Source organism: Nannobrachium achirus (assembly GCF_963921795.1).
Source record: "Nannobrachium achirus genome assembly, chromosome: 10".
Classification (NCBI taxonomy): Eukaryota; Metazoa; Chordata; class Actinopteri; order Myctophiformes; family Myctophidae; genus Nannobrachium; species Nannobrachium achirus.
Genome location: NC_137819.1, coordinates 67445651 through 67465963, shown reverse-complemented (window position 1 = coordinate 67465963; position 20313 = coordinate 67445651). Strand labels below are relative to the sequence as shown.

General features: G+C 41.6%; 1 protein-coding gene across 1 annotated transcript; it reads left to right on the top strand.

Annotated features, from left to right (window-relative positions):
- Nucleotides 1-3058: 3058 nt before the first annotated feature.
- On the top strand, nucleotides 3059-20174 carry LOC308292338 (replication protein A 32 kDa subunit-like; the record flags this gene model as incomplete). The annotated part of the gene is made up of 8 exons (XM_080734651.1): nucleotides 3059-3115; nucleotides 5823-5900; nucleotides 6115-6228; nucleotides 6740-6814; nucleotides 7421-7549; nucleotides 7632-7799; nucleotides 17259-17419; nucleotides 20075-20174. 8 exons carry the CDS (start codon nucleotides 3059-3061, stop codon nucleotides 20172-20174), a joined length of 882 nt encoding a protein of 293 aa, XP_080590777.1.
- Between the last annotated feature and the right edge of the window lie 139 nt (nucleotides 20175-20313).

Sequence of the window (20313 nt, the reverse complement as noted above, 5' to 3'; positions counted from 1 at the left end):
TAAAATATTTTGAAGACAATAAATCAAATTTATCACAAAAAAGAGTTGCTGTCAATCATTGATGGTGGGTTTTGAATTGTCATTTTTACCTCCAAGGATTGGAACAACAGAAACCATATGAACATAACATAGAGAACATAATAAACCATATGAACATAACATAAACCATAATTATGAACATAACATAGAGAACATAAACCATATGAACATAACATAGAGAACATAAACCATATGAACATAACATAGAGAACATAAACCATATGAACATAACATAGAGAACATAAACCATATGAACATAACATAGAGAACATAAACCATATGAACATAACATAGAGAACATAAACCATATGAACATAACATAGAGAACATAAACCATATGAACATAACATAGAGAACATAAACCATATGAACATAACATAGAGAACATAAACCATATGAACATAACAGAAAAGAAACCCTTTTTAAAGAAAGAAACCATTGGTTTGTGTTTGTGATGTCAGGCCAGCATTGATCCATTGATTTAATACCATATTAACCTCGTTAATTAGCCCAGTTAATTATTTTATTAAATTTGTTTATGAAGCTAATTTTGAGATACTTAGGTCTTCAACAGGGGGTCCGGGACCCCTAGGGGGTCCTCAGAGTTGCTACAGGGGGGACTTAAATATTTGACCACCTAGTAGTAATGCGAGGCATTGTGAGCTTGTAGATCTGCTATTTTTCAGAGGTTTGGTGAAGAGGGAAAAAAGCAGACAAAGTACAAGTATTGAGGGTTGGTTAAACTGTCTAACCCTAACCCTGTGGTTGTTAGGGTTAAACTGTGGTTGAATAGATTATTATTCAAGAAGATACATGTGGTTGGGTTAGGGTTAGATGTGCACACCTGTGAACACATGTGAACCACAGGAATTAGGTTAAACTGTGGTTGAATAGATTATTATTCAAGAAGATAAAAGCTCTGCTCAAGAAGAATCACAAAGGATTCCAATCTTAGGAGGATTTTATTTATTTATAAATGTTTTCCCATTGGAGTCATTCATTCATTGGCCACTAGAGGGGGCAGCAGCTCATTAATGTGATCCAGAACAGCTGCTGGTTAAACCTTGTAGAAACAACTGACAGACTTGTTGTTGTTTCCACATGTCTACCATCTGATCTGCAGGTGAGTGAAAACCAAACCCTGCATATATTATTATTATTAAGCAACATGTGAGCTTGTAGATCAGCTTTTTGTTGTTGTTTTGAAATGCCCAAATCTCAATCTTGCAACACCAAAGTGCCAGCCCATAATATCCACACAGAAAAGTCCTACCTGATTGTATTGCATACTTTACAACATTAAACTCACCAACATGGCAGCAGAGTAATGAAACAAACACTTTGCAGACAGAAAGAGGAAAATACAAGCTCTTCATAGGAGCTGCAATGTTGGTGGTTTAATGTTGTTTAATACAGTCAGATTTCTGTTGTAGGGGCTGTAAATGTTCAACACATAAAACCAATCTAGAGTTTCAATCTGGTCTACAATCACAGAGGGCTTTTCAGTTTGTAGCCTAACATGTTTCTTGTTGAGATTGGCACATTTCCTGGGACAAGCTGTCCAGATCACACATGTCACACGTGTTCTTATTTTTTCACTCTCAAAAAGCACCTGCAATGCAGTGCATTTGAAACTACATTGCAGTGCACATCATGGGGTGATCACTGCTTGCCTCCTGTGAATTGTTTTATTTTTATGTTAGTTTATGTTCTGTTTATTTTGTTGCTGAGTGAAGGTCAGAGATGAAAAAACCTGGGTGAAATGTACCAATCTCAACAGGATTGGTACAACTCTTGATGTTGCAACTCTGGATTCAACAAATAAAACTAATCTAGAGTTTCATTCTGGGCTACAATCATAAGGGCTTTACAGTTTGTATGTATGGATGTTAATGGTTGATGTTGCAACTCTGGATTCAACAAATAAAACTAATCTAGAGTTTCATTCTGGGCTACAATCATAAGGGCTTTACAGTTTGTATGTATGGATGTTAATGGTTGATGTTGCAACTCTGGATTCAACAAATAAAACTAATCTAGAGTTTCAATCTGGGCTGCAATCATAAGGGCTTTTCAGTTTGTATGGCTGTTAATGGTTGGTGTTGCAACTCTGGATTCAACAAATTAAAAATATCATTTAGAGTTGGATGCCTGGTTGAAAGATTTTCATTATATGCTATTTATTGAAATAATGCATGATGGGGGGGGGGGGGGTGAATACAGTAACAACATAAACAACAAATGAAGGGTTCCATCATTAATAGTTGTTCATGTGGAACCACTGAGATTAGGAGATTAACTGCTGGAAACATGCTGTTGGTGTTTACAACGTACCAGTAGATAGTAAACATTTACAGATTACAGGCGCTTGATTGATTGATTGATCGATTGATTGAAGACATGACGGTACAGTTCACTGGTACAAGGTCTACTAAAAAGAGATCCTAGAAAAGACTAAGCTTATTTCCATAGGAAACCATTGAAGTATCTCATAACATTGAATGACAGATGATGACAGAAAAAAAAAGTAAATAAATAAAAATTAATTAACAATGCAAAAAATATATACAGTAGGTATGGGCTAGGTTTGCTATTGCCAGTTGCGAATGGCTGCCGCCTGTAAGTGGTTTTTCATAGTTTGACCCTTTGCTTGATTTGACTCTGGGTTGAACGTGATCTGTGGCGCTGCCTCTGGTGTTGTAATTATGGACATCCTTAACGTTTATAAAGTATTTTGACAGGTAGTGGTGTAGTGTATCTTGTAGACCAGTGTTTAGTCAGGTACATGGGTATCTTAGTGGTGTAGTGTATCTTGTAGACCAGTATTTAGTCAGGTACATGGGTATCTTAGTGGTGTAGTGTATCTTGTACACCAGGCCCATTGCAAGTTGCTGTACTCTGTCATCTACTCTGAGCCACCCCACTCTTAACTGGTAACCATAGTAACATGTTGTTTACAGATTACAGGTGGTAACCATAGTAACATGTTTACAGATTACAGACAGTAACCATAGTAACCATGGGCAGCAGGTATGGAGAAGCATCAGGTGGTCGTACTCCACACAGGACCAACAAGGTAAACAACATGATTAGAGAGTCCATAGGCCATACGAGATGTCTAACACTAACAGAGTTCATGTTCATGCAGAGCTGAGGTTCTCAACCTTTTCAGACCCACAGGTTGAGAACCCCTGGTGTAGATCAGGTCACCCCATAAATATTGTTTTAATCCGAGGCACCCCTACATTATAATGTTCAGCACCTTATATTTATAGCATATTGTCGTTGTCGGGTGGAAACCTTGTATGTCCAAAACCGTTCGTTTTGTATTTATCATCTATAAAATGTACTATAATGCGAGGCGTTGTGTGCTTGTAGATCTGCTGTTTTCACTAGTTTTGTGCGACAGTCTTGTATGATGAAGCAGGGCTTTGCTTTACCAAAAGACGTACACATTTGAAACTTGGAGATACGAGGTTTCTGCCCGACAGTGACGATATTTTAGTGATTATGTTGTGAGGAAAACGTTGAGATAACAGCCATTTTGGTTAGAACTGACTGAAAATAACTTTGTACTTCAAGTGTAAAATGATACTAAATATTTTTTCAAGTGTCCAAATAAATTCCAAATATTATCAAATTATCTCGTGGCACCCCTGGCACCCACTTTGAAAACCCCTGCTGTAAAGGGTCTGCAGGACCACCAGACTGATATGCAGAAAGAGTTTGTGCCAGATCCCCCCCCCCCCCATCCAAAAATAGCTGATCTACAAGCTCACAGCATGTCTGATCGATTGTCGTTGAATACATTGTTTTAAATGTGGTCAATTATGAAGTCACCTAATTTACAACACATGACATCCTGCACATCATTCTACCTTCATTAAAACTGTGAACTCTGACTGGGGAGGGAGTCTGGGATAATTTGACCGTTTTAGCAATGTCCTGACAATCAAAATATGTCATAATTTTGATGAGGTGTCATTAAAATGTACAGTATGTAGACATACATATATTGATGAATAGACTTTTTGGTTCCCACCGCGCTCTGACTGGACTGGTGCGGTGTCCCTTTAGATCAACATGTATTCATTGGAGGATGGATCTCACACAGTGTCCCTTTAGATCAACATGTATTCATTGGAGGATGGATCTGGTGTGGTGTCCCTTTAGATCAACATGTATTCATTGGAGGATGGATCTGGTGTGGTGTCCCTTTAGATCAACATGTATTCATTGGAGGATGGATCTCACACAGTGGTGCGGTGTCCCTTTAGATCAACATGTATTCATTGGAGGATGGATCTCACACAGTGGTGCGGTGTCCCTTTAGATCAACATGTATTCATTGGAGGATGGATCTGGTGTGGTGTCCCTTTAGATCAACATGTATTCATTGGAGGATGGATCTCACACAGTGGTGCGGTGTCCCTTTAGATCAACATGTATTCATTGGAGGATGGATCTCACACAGTGGTGCGGTGTCCCTTTAGATCAACATGTATTCATTGGAGGATGGATCTCACACAGTGGTGCGGTGTCCCTTTAGATCAACATGTATTCATTGGAGGATGGATCTCACACAGTGGTGCGGTGTCCCTTTAGATCAACATGTATTCATTGGAGGATGGATCTCACACAGTGGTGCGGTGTCCCTTTAGATCAACATGTATTCATTGGAGGATGGATCACACACAGTGGTGTGGTGTCCCTTTAGATCAACATGTATTCATTGGAGGATGGATCACACACAGTGGTGCGGTGTCCCTTTAGATCAACATGTATTCATTGGAGGATGGATCGCACACAGTGGTGCGGTGTCCCTTTAGATCAACATTGGATATTCATTGGAGGATGGATCTCACACAGTGTCCCTTTAGATCAACATGTATTCATTGGAGGATGGATCTCACACAGTGGTGCGGTGTCCCTTTAGATCAACATGTATTCATTGGAGGATGGATCTCACACAGTGGTGTGGTGTCCCTTTAGATCAACATGTATTCATTGGAGGATGGATCTCACACAGTGGTGTGGTGTCCCTTTAGATCAACATGTATTCATTGGAGGATGGATCTCACACAGTGGTGCGGTGTCCCTTTAGATCAACATGTATTCATTGGAGGATGGATCGCACACAGTGGTGCGGTGTCCCTTTAGATCAACATTGGATATTCATTGGAGGATGGATCTCACACAGTGGTGCGGTGTCCCTTTAGATCAACATGTATTCATTGGAGGATGGATCTCACACAGTGGTGCGGTGTCCCTTTAGATCAACATGTATTCATTGGAGGATGGATCTCACACAGTGGTGCGGTGTCCCTTTAGATCAACATGTATTCATTGGAGGATGGATCTCACACAGTGGTGCGGTGTCCCTTTAGATCAACATGTATTCATTGGAGGATGGATCTCACACAGTGGTGCGGTGTCCCTTTAGATCAACATGTATTCATTGGAGGATGGATCTCACACAGTGGCAAGAGTTTGGGCAATCAGGCTTCTTCAGTGTATCTGGTCAGATACACTGAAGAAGGCTGATGTTTCTCATCCATGTAAAAATAAAGAAAGAAAAAACAACTCTTGCCACTGTGTGCGATCCATCCTCCAATGAATACAGTATGTTGACAATGACATGGCACACTGACTATGTAGAAAATAAAAACATGGAATTTCATTTAAAAAAAGGTTGCTGCTTGCTGCTGTTATTGTTGTAATAGATTAATGTCCCTGTGGTCTAGTGGTCATCATGTTATTAATGTAATGTCCCTTTGGTCTAGTGGTCATCGGTTCAGATCCTGCCGGTCACAGTGTCTCACATCCTGTCTGCTACTGATGACCTCACCGATGTCAGCCAGGTAAATGACATCACTGTGACGTCACCGTGACATCACTGTGACATCTCACAAACCCAAACACACACACATTCATTACATTCACTCACATTCACACAGCGATGGCAGAGGAAACCATGCAAGGAGCAGTTAGGGCCGGGGTTCAGACAGATTCACTGCAGATCTACAAGCTCACAGTGCATCAATCTGCCATGTGTGTGTGTTGGTGTTTATGTAGGTATCTATTGTGGGTGTGGTCACCAGACAGGAAGTCCAGGTCAACAACATCCTGTACCAAGTGGACGACATGACAGCTGCTCCTCTCACTGTGAAGCACTGGATGGACTCTGAGGTACCCTATGATACCCTACTATACCCTATAGTACCCTATAATATACCCTATACACTATACCACTATACCACTAGAACACTATACATGACAGCTGCTCCTCTGACCGTCAAGCACTGGATGGACTCTGAGGTACCCTATGATACCCTATACCCTATATACTACCCTATACACTATACCACTACTATACTCTATACATGACAGCTGCTCCTCTGACCGTCAAGCACTGGATGGACTCTGAGGTACCCTATACAGTAGTATACCCTATGAAATACCCTATATACTATACACTATACCCTAACCACTACCACTATTGCACTATGCCTTAAATACACTATACCCTAACCCTATGTACTACCCTATATACTATACACTATACCCTAACCACTGCCACTATGACACTATGCCTTAAATACACTATACCCTGGAACACTAGTGGTGTTTTGGAAACTGTGGAAACGAAAAAAAGCCTTAATGCGCATTAGCTTTTTTTCGCATAATGTTCTGTCTTCAGAGTGTGGAGAAGGAGAAGAGTCTGGCCAGTCCTGGAACCTATGTGAAAGTATCAGGAACCCTGCAGACCTTCCAGGTATGGGATAGATGAACCTATGGTATGTTAAATAACTGTGTAGACCTCCCAGCTATGGGATAGATGAACCTATGGTATGTTAAAGAACTGTGCAGACCTCCCAGATATGGGATAGATGAACCTATGGTATGTTAAATAACTGTGAGACCTCCCAGATATGCGATAGATGAACCTATGGTATGTTAAAGAACTGTGTAGACCTCCCAGCTATGGGATTAGTGTTAGTTAACACTTGTGATGGATGCCATTATTTTTGTAATTATTTGTCTACAGAGTGCCGGCATTCACTGCGCTTTATTTTGAAGAGCCCTGGAAGCCATGATCGTGTCCATGTTGTGGAACTTCACTAACTCCAGATGTTGACCAGGATGTTTACTTTCACACGGAAACGAAAAATTATAACCACCGCCGACCGTCGTGGCTCAGTGTCATCATAAAGAAATGTGTTTAGTTTTTTAAGGGTATTTATATCCTCCGGTATTTTCTCTTTCATAACGGTATTTTTTATTTGGGTATTTTCTCTTGCATTTTCTATATTTTCTCTATTTTCTATATGTTTTCTATAAGGATATTTCTCTTGCATAAGGGTATTTATTCTTGCATAAGGGTATTTATTGTCTCTCTCAGGGTGAAATGAGAATCCTGGCCAATCGCGTGCGGCGCATCGACGACCACAACCAGGTCACCTCCCACATGCTGGAGGTGGTTTACGCCCACATGACCATGTTTGGAAAGGTATGATGACATCATCCGTGACATCATCTCATGTTGTCCTTTTAACTTGAACTCTGTTGACCTCTGACCTTTGTGTCACCAGGCGGGCCACACCTCCTCGATGACATCATCAGTGGGCGACACCTCCTCAATGACATCATCAGTAGGCGACACCTCCATGATGACATCATCAGTGGGTCAGCTGACCAGGAGCAGTGATGAAGGCTATGACATCACACTGAGATATGGACTGTCCACTGTTCACAGTCAGGTCAGTGACTCTATGACATCACTATGATGGACTGTCCAGTGTTCACAGCCAGGTCAGTGACTCTATGACATCACACTGATGGACTGTCCAGTGTTCACAGTCAGGTCAGTGACATCACTATGACATCACTCTGAGATATGGACTGATGAATGTGATGGTTTATTGTATTTGTAGGTGATGGATGTGATGGTTTATTGTGTTAGTAGGTGATGAATGTGATGGTTTATTGTATTTGTAGGTGATGAATGTGATGGTTTATTGTGTTAGTAGGTGATGAATGTGATGGTTTATTGTATTTGTAGGTGATGAATGTGATGGTTTATTGTCAGACCTGCCAACCCGTACGCATTTTGCGTACTAAGCACGCATTTTAAGGCTCTGTACGCAGGTACGCAAACTCCTCTAACGGCTACGCATTTTGGTTCGGGGGAACCATGGTAACACATAACACATTCTGCGTTGTGTTGTGAGGCCAACATTTTTGCTCCATGCCGTGTAGTTCTCCCAGGCACCACTCCCAGGTGTGTGAATGGGGTGCATGGCGCTGCGGAGCACTAGAACGGAAGCGATGCTCGTTTTGTCGGTAGAAGAAGAATTTAACGCGGACGGAGTTTGTTTTGTTTTGGTCATAGAGTTATAAGAAGAAGGTTTTGGTTTAGTTTCAGCATGCACACATCTCACAGCGACGCGTTATCGCTCGGATTTCACATAGCGGCGATATTAATCAGATTAATTTATAAAGAAGATACTACGGAGAATGGCCGTGGTGTGCTGCCAACGAGTCTTAACAGGTAGGCTAATAATAAACTTTTAAAACCCTCCTCTGAGGTGAATTCACATGTCATAGCAGCCACGAGGGTGAGAATTGGTGAAATCTCGTACTATGCCTAACCTAAACCTATCTTGCGACGCTGGTGAAACAAAACAACGAGCGGCTGCGGTCCGCCTGGAGCTGTGGTGTTGTGTATGAAGTGTTGTAATTCGTCATACGACGGTGTTGCAGCGAGCAACCAGTCAAAACGTGTGACCCAGGGCTTAGTACAATGAACTGATATACATTGGCCATGATTGGATAACATACTGGGCTGCCTGTTCCACTTTATCTCTAAATGAGTATGAATGAATGAATTAGGCCCATGTGTATTGTCAAACACATTAACAGTGAACAAATTATTTATCACCTTTGAATATATGAAGACATTAATGGTCTATCAACAATGAGTAGCCTGCAGCCTATATGAATGAATATACAGACTAGGCTGTATGTGATCTATACACAATGTAGGCCTATATATCATGGATGGAATAGAAACCTACATGAGTTGAATACCTTCAACTTCATGCAAATCATGCACAGACATATGGTTTTATTTAGGCTGCTCAATTAACAAAGACACAGGTTTATGTAAATAGCCTACAATGAAAAGCTATTTTGCAATTTGAATAACAGGATTATATTGATGTATGTTCATTCCTGAAGTCACTGGTGACTGTTTTGCGAGTCTATTGTTAACTAACTCTGAGCAAGTGCAGTTAGTATATTTTATTAAAGATTTGTCAACAATATTGCCAAAGCAACATTACTGTATTGCCTGGTAATACTAGCCTCCAGACCAAATGGCATTTTTATTTAAGAGGTTGTTCTAACATCTTGCCTCCTCCTATTAGTGTAAGTCAAGACATGCAATGTGCTACATTTCTGGTGTGAAATTTTGTTAACATAACTGTAAAGGTCCCACCCAAAAAGGTGCATGGAACCCCCCAAAATATACGCTGTTTTGTGCGGGAAAACAACAAAAATTGCACCGCGGGCGCTGCGCGGGCGCTGCGGGCACTTCGTGCCCGCGCATGAGTACTCAAAAAAATTTGCCAGGGTTGGCAGGTCTGTATTGTATTTGTAGGTGATGAATGTGATGGTTTATTGTGTTAGTAGGTGATGAATGTGATGGTTTATTGTGTTAGTAGGTGATGAATGTGATGGTTTATTGTATTTGTAGGTGATGAATGTGATGGTTTATTGTATTTGTAAGTGATAGCTCTTACCCGTTCAAAGATATGAGCTCCAAAATGATGTGCAGTGTGTGGGTTATGGGATGTGCACTGTGCACACAGTATATGAGGGATGGAAAGTAACTTTAACTGGTGCTTGCATGATAATATGTAGGAGCATCAATGTAAGAAATACCCGTTTCGTTTAATGGCTACAGAGATACTGTCCCGCCCGCCCACCCGCCTGCACACACACCCGCCTGCCTACACACACACACACACACACACACACACACACACACACACACACGCACACGCACACGCGCACGCACACACACAGAGCTGGTTAAACATGTTGCCCCATGCTAGATGCAGAATAGATATGCCTCATGCTAGATGCAGAATAGATAGTAGTTACACCATAAAAATGCTAATATACAGCATATGATTTGTGAAAGTGACATTACCCGTTCAAAGATATGAGCTCCAAAATGATGTGCAGTGTGTGGGTTATGGGATGTGCACTGTGCATACAGTATATGAGGGATGGAAAGTAGAGGTCTTCACGGGTCCAATTTGAACTACCCGAACCCAAAAGGACCCGGGGGAAATGGACCCGGACCCATATGGCCCCGTCTATCATTTGGAATTTGAGAACCGTTACCCGATCAGCCCCGAGACGTGATGGATCCGATCCGAACGGCCCCGCCTGTTATTAGAAAAATTGGATCCGAAACCCGAGCAGAACGGGAGATCCGAGACCCGAACCTGTCGCCCCGAAATGAAAGAATGCCAACGTTATTATATTAAGAGTTGTATCAGACATATTTCTTACCTAACGTCGCCACGGTGCTGCTGTTGCTGTCAGCGGCGCTGTGCCTCTCGCCAAAAGATGATCTTTTCCCAGACCAGTAAGTCAATGCGGACAGTTTGTAAATACAAATAAATCCATGTTTTTATTCCTTCTTCTTTGGCAAGCCAATGCTAATGCTATCGTTTTCTGTCGCATGTGTTGTTCATTATATCTTTCTGCTTTGAGTGTCCATTTTGCTCTGCAGAGCATGACAACACGCAATGACAACTCCATTGTAAACCGATAACCAAAACGTTACGTTAATATCTTTGATAATAATAACAATCCAACTGATACAGTCAGTGTTGTTGTGACTGAGTGAGTCAGTTCTCACAACCAATGCAACAGATTACATGCTGCATCTTTAGTGCCATCGTGTGGCGTTATCTATTTGGTGCAGTTGTTGCGTTCGCTTTCACTTCAATCTCGGCCTGTCTCGGCTCCACTCGGGTAACAGGAGATACCCGGGGAACCGGGGCAGACGGCCCCGGCCCCGGCCCGCCCCGCGGTAAAAGCTCGAAAACGGCCCCGTTACCCGGCTCGGGGCGGTTCGGATCGCGGGTAATTTCGGATCTCGGGCAGGTCCGAAGACCTCTAATGGAAAGTAACTTTAACTGGTGCTTGCATGATAATATGTAGGAGCATCAATGTAAGAAATACCCGTTTTGTTTAATGGCTACCCCCCCCCCCCCCCTCCCCCAGCCCGTCCGCCCACCTGCCCACGCACACACCCGCCTGCCTGCACACACACACACACACACACACACACACACACACACACACACACACACACACACACACACACACACACACAGAGAGAGAGAGCTGGTTAAACATGTTGCCTCATGCTAGATGCAGAATAGATGAGCCTCAAGCTAGATGCAGAATAGATAGTAGATACGCCATAAAAATGCTAATATACAGCATACGATTTGTGAAAGTGACAAACGGGCTTCACAGTTATGTTAGGTGTGTTCATATGCTAATTGTGATGCGATTTCAGATCAATTGCTCCAGCCACTGAGGAGAAATGCTGTGACAGACAGACACTCACTCAGACATTCGCAAAATTATAGTATAGATGGATGTGATGTGTGACGGCCCTGCCCCTCTCTGCCTCACTGTTGGCTAGGCGCCTGCCTCGGTGTCATGGCAGGGAGGAGCAGGCCGTCAGCTCATTTGCGCACACCTTGGAGGGGTGTGGTCTGGGGAGTATAAAAGGAAGGCCTCCTCCCCAGCTCACACTCTCTCTCTCTCTCTCTTCCCAGGAGCAGGTCATGCTCAGGGAGCCACATGGCTGGTTTGTGGCCTAAGCCTTTTGTTTAGTTCTCTTTTACACACCTTACTACAACACGCACACGGCACACTACACACACGCATACACTGCAGACACCACTGACTACTGACTTGCTCACACCTCACTTGCCTTTATGTTTGACTATTGCTTTATATCATTTAATTTAAGTAATAAATAATAATTTAAACGTTTTTGACTTGTGTGGACTCCCTCTTTTGTGGTGCATTACTCCTGGTGCATGACAAAATGGGGGCTCGTCAAACCATTTAGTTTTGTTTAGTTTTGTTGGAAAATTGAAATTTAGTTTGTCAGTTATGTAAGTTGTTTGGAATTTGTTTTTGGGAGTTTCACACAAGTGTCTGTTTTTGTTAGGCCGGAGAGAGGGAGCATTGCGCCCCAGAGCTGTTGTGCAGTTTTTCAGGTAAGTGTTGGGATTGTTAATACAGGGGGGTAGTAGGTTTTTTGTGGAGCAAATCCCTCAGTCACCAGTGCCAATAGGGTACTGGTTGTTTTGTTAAGTTTTTATTTCCCCTTAGTGGTGATTTTGTTAGCGACGGATCTTGGGTTTCACAATAAGTGATGTAGGGGACCATTCCTCATACCCGGGTGTCGGCCGTAGGAAAAGGTAGGTAGATTAAGGTTATAAGTTAGTTAGGGTGGGATTTGTTTCAGTTTGGTTAAAGGTAAACTACACCCTTGTATGCATCCCCAACACTTCCTTATTTTTTGGTCAGTTTCTTTCTGCACAATGTCTTCAGTGGTAGAAGACTTTGGTAAAGCTCCATCAGTGGAATTGCTTAATAAATGCACTGTTGATCAACTGTTGGTAATTGGGGAAAAATTTGGGATCACAGTGACTGGAACGCTTAAGGATGCAAAAAGGGCTTGCCTTCTTCAAAAATTGGTGGAAAATGGTGTTCTTCAGGCTGAGGAGGTTCAGGGTAAGAATGAAGTTGAGGAGGAAGATGATGAGGAAGATGAGGAGGAAGAAGAGGCTCAGACAAGCTCGATTGGCTTCCAGCAAAAAAGGGAACTCTTACTGTTAAAACAACAGCATGTAGTAGAGTTAGAAAGAGTCAAACAACAGGTTGAGATGGCAAAATTAGATGTAGAGTACAAAAAATTGGAGATGATCCAGCAAGGGGTGTTAACACCTGAGGCATTGTTCCCTGGCACTGTTGAAAGGGGTGGGGCCAAACATTTTGACTTGTGTGGACTCCCTCTTTTGTGGTGCATTATTCCTGGTGCATGACAAAATTTTGACTTGGGCAGTAACATGAGGCTTATACCCCGGTTCAATGAAAGGGATCCGGATACATTCTTTCTACTTTTTGAAAGAGTGGCTGAGGCAAGAAATTGGCCTGATGTGGAGCGCACTCTTATGTTACAGTCAGTTTTCACAGGCAAGGCACAAGAGGCGTTTGCCGCCTTAACGCCTGCTGATAGCAGAAGTTACGCAAAAGTCAAGGCAGCAGTCTTAAAGATATACGAGTTGGTGCCAGAAGCCTACAGGCAGCGCTTCCGTAACTGGAGAAAACCTGAGCAGTTTAAATCAGCAGTTTAAATCCATGTCACACGCTGATTTGGCTGTTGAACAGAAACATGATCCGAGTTTGCAAGAGTTGTTTGACAAATCCATGTCTCTCGACAAAGCAAACAGCAGTGTATGTGGGTATTTTCTGCAAGATGGTTTGCTGTTTCGCAAGTTTAGTCCTCAAGCTGAAGCTCTGGGAGGGGATCCAATTTTTCAGTTTGTGGTTCCAAAGAAATTTCGGACATTGGTGTTACAAACGTGTCATAACAATATTGCTGGGCATCAGGGTGTAAGGAAAACTTACGATCGTGTCCTGCGATATTGTTTTTGGCCACGTTTGAAGCGTGACATTTCCGCTTACATCAAAGAGTGTCATACCTGTCAGTTAACGAGTAAGCCAAACCAGTCAATTAAGCCAGCTCCACTGAGTCCAATCCCTGCAGTGGAGAAACCTTTTGAGCATCTCATTATTGACTGTGTTGGGCCATTGCCTCGTTCAAAGCAGGGCCACTTATATTTGCTCACAGTTATGTGCCAAGTAACCCGTTACCCAGCAGCTTATCCACTTCGAACCATAACCACTAGGTCAGTTGTGAAAGCTCTAACACAGTTCATGTCAGTCTTTGGAATACCGAAAATTTGCCAAAGTGACCAGGGTTCAAATTTCACCTCCCGTATGTTTGCTGAAGTTCTCAAGCAGCTTAATGTTAAGCATAACATTGCTTCAGCGTATCATGCTCAGTCCCAGGGTGCTCTTGAAAGATTCCATCAATTTCTTAAATGCATGTTGCGCTCTTACTGTACAGAACTGGGGCGAGATTGGGAGGAGGGATTACCATGGCTTTTGTTGGCTTCTAGAGAAGTAGTCCAGGAGAGCACTGGTTTCAGTCCTAATGACTTGGTGTTTGGTCACAAAGTTCGAGGTCCTATGGCTATTTTAGAGGACAGCTGGAAAGTAGCTGAAACCCCAAAAAGTCTCCTGGATTATGTCAATGGTTTTAAACACCGATTGACTTTGGCAGTAGAAAGTGCAAAGGAGAATTTGGGAAAGTCTCAGAGAAAAATGAAGTCTCTTTATGACAGGCGTACAGAGCCTAGGCAGTTTAAGGCTGGAGATCAGGTTTTGCTCCTTCAGCCTGTTGTGAGTTCTCCTTTCCAGGCAAAATTCACTGGGCCTTACACCGTTGTGAAACAACAGACAGAGCAGAATTACGTCATAGATACTCCAGACAATAGGAAGAAGACTAAACTTTGTCATGTGAATCTACTAAAGCCCTATTATTCGAACCAGTCTGTTAATGCCTGTCTTTGTACAACCAATGTAGATGGGTCTTCAACGGTGGTATCTGCTCCAGAGGAAGGTGAAACGCCTGAGGTCATTTTACAAGGTAGGTTGAACAATTCAGAGTCCTTGAGAAAGTTAGAGTCTAATTTGGCCTATTTGGATAATGAAAAACGATCTGAGTTGGTGGCTCTTATTAACGGATATCCCACTTTGTTTAATGATGTGCCCACACGTACACATCTGATTGAACATGATGTGGACGTTGATGATACAGTGCCCATAAGGCAGCGTTTCTATAGGGTATCCCCTGAGAAACGTAAGAGTTTGAACAAGGAGGTTGAGTACATGTTGGAAAACCATATTGCTGAACCATGCAACTCGAGCTGGGCATCACCTTGCCTATTGGTTGGTAAGCCTGACAAGACCTACAGACTGTGTACAGACTATCGAAAGGTCAATAACATCACAAAGTCAGACGCTTTTCCCCTTCCAAGAATGGAAGATTGCATTGATGAGGTGGGATCAGCGACTTATGTGAGCACGTACGACCTTTTAAAAGGATACTGGCAAGTCCCTCTGTCAAAGCGGGCACAGGACATCTGCGCATTCATTACACCATCTGGGCTATACAAATACACCGTTATGCCATTTGGTTTGCGAAATGCGCCCGCTACTTTTCAGCGCCTCATGAACATGGTGGTGGCTGGTTTGGAGGGATGCGCCGTATACCTTGATGACGTAGTCATCTACAGTGACACATGGTCTGAGCACGTGCAACGTACTAAGGCTCTCTTTGAGAGGTTGGTCTGGGCAAGATTGACAATTAATTTGGCTAAATGTGAGTTCGGAAGAGCCACTGTAAAGTATTTGGGCAAGGTGGTCGGGCAAGGAAGTGTTCGCATGGTTCAGGATAAGGTTAAGGCAATACTTGAATATCCTCCTCCCACTACAAAGAAAGAGTTACTTCGGTTTATGGGCTGTGTGGGATATTATAGAAGTTTCTGTCGAAACTTTTCGTCCGTGGCTGAGCCATTAACCAGGCTGTTTAAAAAGGATGCTAAATTTGTCTGGTCAACTAATTGCCAGTTGGCATTTAAGAATCTCAAGGCTCTGTTGTGTTCAACTCCTGTGTTGGCTGCTCCACGTTTGGGGGAGTCCTTTTCACTACAGGTGGATGCTTCCAATGTGGGGGCAGGAGCTGCTCTTTTGCAGGCAGATGAACAGGGGGTTGATAGAGTGGTGGCTTTCTTTTCTCGAAAGTTCAATAGCTATCAACTTAACTATTCCGTCATTGAAAAGGAAGCTTTAGCGCTCCTGATGGCATTGCAACACTTTGATGTGTATTTAGGTTCTGGGTTGACTCCACTGGTGGTCTACACAGACCACAACCCACTGACGTTTTTGAAGTCTCTGCAAAATCCAAATCAGAGGTTAATGCGGTGGGCATTATTTTTACAGCCATACAATTTGGATATCCGCCATATCAAAGGTACAGCTAATGTGATGGCAGATGCACTGTCACGTGCATATTAAATTTGGTTGACCTGGTTTTGCTATGTATACTAACCTTTCTTGTATGCTCCATTATAGGCCGTCCTGTCTCTGGCTCTCTTAGATTGCTCCTGTGCACGAGGTTGCTGAGGCCGGAGGCAGGACGGCGTGGCGAAATGGAGGAACTGAGAGGTAGAGGTATACAGTAGCATAGGATACAGGTGAACATTTTGGATTGCTTGGGCTGTAGGGGCTTGGATTTGTGAATTAAAGACAGTGTCTATTTCAATTGAATATTCAACTTTATTAAGAAAGTGTTTGGAAAACCCTAGTTGTGTTTTGGCTTTGTTGCTAATTTTTGTTTTGCTTTTTTCATAGATAAATGTGGTGGAACCCCATTCTTATGGGGGGGGGGTGTGACGGCCCTGCCCCTCTCTGCCTCACTGTTGGCTAGGCGCCTGCCTCGGTGTCATGGCAGGGAGGAGCAGGCCGTCAGCTCATTTGCGCACACCTTGGAGGGGTGTGGTCTGGGGAGTATAAAAGGAAGGCCTCCTCCCCAGCTCACACTCTCTCTCTCTCTCTCTTCCCAGGAGCAGGTCATGCTCAGGGAGCCACATGGCTGGTTTGTGGCCTAAGCCTTTTGTTTAGTTCTCTTTTACACACCTTACTACAACACGCACACGGCACACTACACACACGCATACACTGCAGACACCACTGACTACTGACTTGCTCACACCTCACTTGCCTTTATGTTTGACTATTGCTTTATATCATTTAATTTAAGTAATAAATAATAATTTAAACGTTTTTGACTTGTGTGGACTCCCTCTTTTGTGGTGCATTACTCCTGGTGCATGACAGATGGTTTATTGTGTTAGTAGGAGATGAATGTGATGTTTATTGTATTTGTAGGTGATGAATGTGATGGTTTATTGTGTTTGTAGGTGATGAATGTGATGGTTTATTGTGTTAGTAGGTGATGAATGTGATGTTTATTGTATTTGTAGGTGATGAATGTGATCCATACATGGAGACCACCCACACACCGTGGTCATGTGACTGGAGGTCATGTGACCGGAGGTCATGTGACCGGAGGTCATGTGACTGAAGGCATCAGCTTCAAAGAGCTCTGCATCAAACTGGGAAAGCTTCAGTCTCCATCCATCAGGTTTGTAGATCTAATAGTATATAGATCTAATATTAATATAAAACTTCAGTCTCCATCCATCAGGTTTGTAGATCTAATATTATTATATAGATCTAATATTACTATAAAGCTTCAGTCTCCATCCATCAGGTTTGTAGATCTAATATTATTATATAGATCTAATATTACTATAAAGCTTCAGTCTCCATCCATCAGGTTTGTAGATCTAATATTATTATATAGATCTAATATTACTATAAAGCTTCAGTCTCCATCCATCAGGTTTGTAGATCTAATATTATTATATAGATCTAATATTACTATAAAGCTTCAGTCTCCATCCATCAGGTTTGTAGATCTAATATTATTATATAGATCTAATATTACTATAAAGCTTCAGTCTCCATCCATCAGGTTTGTAGATCTAATATTATTATATAGATCTAATATTACTATAAAGCTTCAGTCTCCATCCATCAGGTTTGTAGATCTAATATTATTATATAGATCTAATATTACTATAAAGCTTCAGTCTCCATCCATCAGGTTTGTAGATCTAATATTATTATATAGATCTAATATTACTATAAAGCTTCAGTCTCCATCCATCAGGTTTGTAGATCTAATATTATTATATAGATCTAATATTACTATAAAGCTTCAGTCTCCATCCATCAGGTTTGTAGATCTAATATTATTATATAGATCTAATATTACTATAAAGCTTCAGTCTCCATCCATCAGGTTTGTAGATCTAATATTATTATATAGATCTAATATTACTATAAAGCTTCAGTCTCCATCCATCAGGTTTGTAGATCTAATATTATTATATAGATCTAATATTACTATAAAGCTTCAGTCTCCATCCATCAGGTTTGTAGATCTAATATTATTATATAGATCTAATATTACTATAAAGCTTCAGTCTCCATCCATCAGGTTTGTAGATCTAATATTATTATATAGATCTAATATTACTATAAAGCTTCAGTCTCCATCCATCAGGTTTGTAGATCTAATATTATTATATAGATCTAATATTACTATAAAGCTTCAGTCTCCATCCATCAGGTTTGTAGATCTAATATTATTATATAGATCTAATATTACTATAAAGCTTCAGTCTCCATCCATCAGGTTTGTAGATCTAATATTATTATATAGATCTAATATTAATAGAAAACTTCAGTCTCCATCCATCAGGTTTGTAGATCTAATATTATTATATAGATCTAATATTACTATAAAACTTCAGTCTCCATCCATCAGGTTTGTAGATCTAATATTATATATTTCCACTTCTGGTAGAAACGGGAAGCATTTTTTGGGGGGGACACTTAGGAACCAAACATCATATTAAATACAAGTTAAACTCATCCTGGAACTACAGTAAACACTCTGGAAAGTTGAGTTGTTTAATGAATCGGTGCTATTGAACATCCTTTACGTCTGTGTGTGGGTTTTACTAATATTCAACCAATGAGAAGTCTTAAAAGACTCTTCTGACTGAACCTCCTAACTCTATTCACGTTATTCCTGGCCCCGCCCCCGGCTTCCTGTTCATATCCTGAAAGAGGCGGAGGCTGAAAAAGCTGGCCTGAAAAACAGCATTTGGTTTCCTGTTGTCCTTGCATTAAAGTGTCAGTAGTTGGCGCTCTGGGCTCTGTATGTACCTGGGTTGCCATGTCTGCTTGTAATAAGCAATTTGTGTCTTTAAAAAAAATAATGTAGTTGCTTATTGGGCTTACTTTCTAATATTTTTTTAAACAAGTGGTTCCCAAATCTTTTCATATCAAGGACCCCAGATAAACATATTTGTCCACAGTCGCAGACCCCATCTGAAAATATGTGGTGCCAGGAACCTCCACACAGATTTATGTTCTTAAAATGTTTCAAAGGTCAGTGACAATCTGTCAGTCAAACTCTGACTTGTGGAGGGAGTTGTTGATTAGAATGACCAAGTTTTTGAACATTAAAGTTCAAAACCTCTTAACTCCATCGAGGTGCATTTGGTTAAAGTGATGATAATATAAAAACCCCTAACTCCATTGAGCTGTATGTGGGTAAAGTGATGATAATATAAAAACCTCCTAGGTGCATTTGGTTAAAGTGATGATGCTTGGAGTTCCAGTGCCCAGGGGCCCTCAGAGGTGATAATCCAGCCCTGTACCCAGAAATATACAAAAGCTGTCATCTGTAGAATGTAACGTTGTGACTCTTCATGGTAACATAACGTTGTGACTCTTCATGGTAACATAACGTTGTGACTCTTCATGGTAACATAACGTTGTGACTCTTCATGGTAACATAACGTTGTGACTCTTCATGGTAACATAACGTTGTGACTCTTCATGGTAACATAACGTTGTGACTCTTCATGGTAACATAACGTTGTGACTCTTCATGGTAACATAACGTTGTGACTCTTCATGGTAACATAACGTTGTGACTCTTCCTGGTAACATAACGTTGTGACTCTTCATGGTAACATAACGTTGTGACTCTTCATGGTAACATAACGTTGTGACTCTTCATGGTAACATAACGTTGTGACTCTTCATGGTAACATAACGTTGTGACTCTTCATGGTAACATAACGTTGTGACTCTTCATGGTAACATAACGTTGTGACTCTTCATGGTAACATAACGTTGTGACTCTTCCTGTGAACAGAGACGCTGTGAGGTTTCTCCTCAGAGAAGGACACATCTTCACCACCGTGGATGAAGGACATTACAAGTCCTCCTACAACACTCCAACACAACAACCTTAATGACGACCCTATCCCTCCTACACTCCGTCATGAAGAAAACCTCTACTGTACGACGCGTCAGTCACTCAGAACATCATGAAGTAAACCTCCTACTTTAATGTTTCATTCACTGTACGACAGTCAGTGGCTTCTAAAGAGA